General features: G+C 32.6%; 1 protein-coding gene across 1 annotated transcript; it reads right to left on the bottom strand.

Annotated features, from left to right (window-relative positions):
- Positions 1-1,942: 1,942 nt before the first annotated feature.
- Positions 1,943-3,871, bottom strand: LOC18507120 (laccase-15-like). Its single transcript, XM_007099496.3, has 5 exons — positions 3,545-3,871; positions 3,298-3,449; positions 2,973-3,193; positions 2,768-2,878; positions 1,943-2,394 (listed from the first exon to the last, which is right to left on the bottom strand). The coding sequence occupies exons 1-5, from the start codon at positions 3,644-3,646 to the stop codon at positions 2,096-2,098; spliced, it is 885 nt and encodes a 294-aa protein (XP_007099558.3). The 5' UTR covers positions 3,647-3,871; the 3' UTR covers positions 1,943-2,095.

Here is a 3,871-nt window from a genome sequence, read left to right as displayed (position 1 = left end):
TTCGGTTCCTTACAATTAAGGGCCAAGGTGAGAGGTGTCTAGTGTGTGTATAACACGTACATGACGTGGACATTGACTTGGATTTTTGCCTTTGACGTGGCAAGTGAATTGGATTTTTGGCAAACGACACCGTTTTGTCCAAACAAAAATGATTTTGTTTTCCCTTATTTGGTTACTCTCATTGGTTATATTTTCCACTATTTTAGTTTTCCCACCATCAACCCAAATTACCCACACTCTACCTCCTCTCCTTTCTAATTGTTTTTCCTCTCCATCGTTTCACCGTTCAGCTGGGTATCTGTCGTCGTCAACTTATTAGGTGTTGCTTGTTTGTGGGTTCTCATCGTTGTCATCTTGTCGCCATTTGCTAAATCCGAAATAGTTAGGCTAGTTTTGTCAGAAAATTTTTTCTGTCAAGTCAAAATGGTTCAAATTATGGCATGACGTATAATAACTTTTCCTTCTTGGCGTGTAAGAACTACATTTTTCAACATGACTTGTAATAACTAAACCTTTAACATGGCTTGTAATAATTACATTTTTTACCATAGTGTGTAACAACTACATTTTTTAACATAGTGTGTAACAACTACATTTTCAACATAGTGTGTAACAACTACATTTTTCAACATGATGTGTAACAACTAAAATTTCAACATGGTGTTTAACAACTAAATCTTCAACATGACGTGTAACAATTAAATTTTTCAACATGGCATGTAACAACTAAATTTTCAACATGGCGTGCAACAATTACATATTTCAACATGATATGTAACAACTAAATTTTCAACATGACATGTAACAATTACATTTTCAACATGACATGTAACAATTATTTTCAACATGGCATATAATAACTAAATTTTAGAATATGGCATGTAAAACTATATTTTTCAAAGCTGTCATGTCATTAGCTCATACGATTTTTTGTTACGTGTGATACATGTTCTATCTACCTGTCAACTTATCCCTTAATTGTAAGGAATCGAAAACGTTTGACCTTTAATTGTTACAATTGAAATGTTTAGCCCTTAATTAAAAAAATACTCAAACGTTTAGTCTCAATTTAAGCATTTAACCTATATAAAATTCAAAACCACCTATTTTTGAGAACAGGAAAAATAAAAGCAAAAATAGAAAAAAAAGTTTGGACCGTGACAGAGCTAGCCCAAGTGGTTTTGCCTAGACTTATTAATTGGCCCAAATCAATAACCTCAAGCTAAAATCTAAACTCGGCTTCAAAAGAGATTTTTTGTGGAATAGTCCATATAAAAATACTTAAGTAATTGATTAATTAATAATTTTATTAGGAAAATATAAGGAATAACTTAAAAATTATATCAATAATAATGTCATTAATGTGAATAAAAATAAAAAATATAATTAATGTTAAATATTAATATATAAATATTGTGGATAATTTTAAAGGCTTACATTTGTTCTATGCTATGTTACAAATGTACTACATTTATACATAATTATTTAAATAAATAATAATAAAGTGATATAAATTTTGATATGTGTTATTAATAATTGTTTTCAATTTTTCAATGAAATAATTTAATTTTTAATATTATGCTTTTGGACGATGATTATGTTTCACCATTATGATGTTATCATCAAAAGAACTGATAACATAAACATTGTTATTGTTTACAACACTAATATTGTATACATTAAGTTATACAGAAATGAAATAGCAATATGTTAAAAAAATAAAAGATATATCAATTACATTTGTAAGTACGTTCATGATATAAATTATGTAGGCTATGAATAATTACTTTTAATAAGTTTGATTGTCTTAACTTTAATTTTATTTCTTTATTATAATTATCATTGTTATCAAAACATAATTAAATTTTTATTAGAATATTGAATAAAAAAAAGTAATACCATTAAAACCTTCTCATTCAAAATAAAATAAAACAAACACCAATTACAGCTAACCAACAATTTCTTAATGGTACGTTTCCAATTATTTATACAGCTAGCAAGAATTGTTCAGAGGGCATTGATATATAGTTTGCCCCATAGATTCTCTTATTCGAGCAACAACCTGGATTTAACATTGGAAAAGTATGTAATCAAATTAAGAACCAGTGGTGGTATATTGTATAATTCCGGTGGTAACATGTCCGCCGGACGAAGGACGAGCAGTCATGTTATAATGGCCAAGATTTTGGTTTGCACAGAACAAGACATCAAGTGTTTGGCCTGGGGCTATTCTTAGAGAATTGGAGAAAGACCTCCTGGTGTAAGCCCCATTCTGTCCGATAATAGTGAAGCTGTGGAAGGCGATGCTGAACACCATTGTTTCATTCACCGCAGCATTTACCATGCGAAGAAGGTATACACTCTGGTAATCTACTTGTTGATGGTATATTGTGTCTGCAACATGATATTATGACTTGTTATTGCATAGGGGGATTAACAACAAAAAAATTAGGATGATAAGGTGCTGCATATAGATTACATACGCACACAGACACGTGCACACACGAGGTTTCCCTAGTCTCTATTATTTGATTGTTACTTTTACTAGTGTTATTATATATTTCTTGTTAATTGTTACTAATTAATCTTTACCTTTTTCAGATTTCATTATTAAATAAAAACAGAGTACTTAATTAAGAACATCGTGACTATTATCTCAAACTCAAGGAAGAAAATTCTTGAAATTTATAAATAACAAATGAAAAGAAGGCTTAATTACCCAATCACATCCTAACATAAAAAGTATGCAAAAACAGTGCATACGTACCGTCGCGGCATCCGTATGTGTCTCCAGGATGGCCGTTGATTGTGTAAGCATCTGCTGCGCCAGGGGCAATGGGTTCATTAGCTTCCGTCAACTCTTGTCTAAACCATGATCCTGACAGAAGAATATACCAAAGAGGTTAAAGATTTATAATCTTTAGAAAGTATAAAGCAAAAATAAAAAAGAATTACCAAATTATTAACAATACCGAGTATAATTGTTTGATCTGAAGTAGGGGCAGGAAAAGGATAATCTTCATTGGCTGCAGGCAAGATGACAAAGGCGCCGTGGACGGTGGCGCTGGCCCAGGCACTCTTAGCGTGCCACCATAGAGTTCCTATTTCATCAGATAGTTTGATCTCATAAGTGAAGTTTCTTTTAGGCTGAATCAAATCATCTGAACCTGCAATCGATTCCTTAACGCCCTCCCTACCGAAGTTCCAAGAAACAAAATCCAGAAAAAAAAATTGATATCTCATCATAAACTTGATAGATCAAAAATTGATCATGAGAGGGAAAGCTAGTGGAAGTACCACTCCATGGAAACAGCTTGGCTTCCTTGATTGTGGACATTGACGAAAACTGTGTCCCCTCTGCGAACCCGAATATCTGGACCTGGAAAACTACCGTTTACGGTCAAGATGCTCTTTGTGCTACAGAGCTTTGTAAACTCGGATTCTTGTAGCTGCAACCAGATATCAGAAACAAACCCAAAATGAAAATTCAACACTCTGATTGACAGAAATTAACAGAAAAGGGTAAAAAGAAGCAATAACTTACAAAAATTTCATAGGAATGAACATCAGCCCTGGAAAAGAGAAAGATGTTCAATAACAAAAGCCCTGATAACCATAAGATAATTCCCTGCTTCTGTGAACCCATTTTTTCTGAATCTGTGTTCTGCAGTTCACCCCTTGCCTTTTTACCCTTTCGGTTTTATCCATTTTTCTTATTTATAAAAGCAATCTTTGTGCATGCTTTAGTCATTTCCTTTCGTGAATTATTGACTAATAGAAAAGAAGGTTCTCAAAATACTGTACTCAATCCAACGTTCTTCAGTCTCAGCCGAGAGGCTACTTTTCTAGACACGCGCAAAATCTGAAAGCC

This window comes from Theobroma cacao, chromosome 8 (assembly GCF_053813885.1).
Source record: "Theobroma cacao isolate CCN51 chromosome 8, ASM5381388v1, whole genome shotgun sequence".
Lineage (NCBI taxonomy): Eukaryota > Viridiplantae > Streptophyta > Magnoliopsida > Malvales > Malvaceae > Theobroma > Theobroma cacao.
The sequence above is the reverse complement of the archived record's forward strand: the minus strand, read 5'-3'. Positions and strand labels throughout refer to the sequence as shown.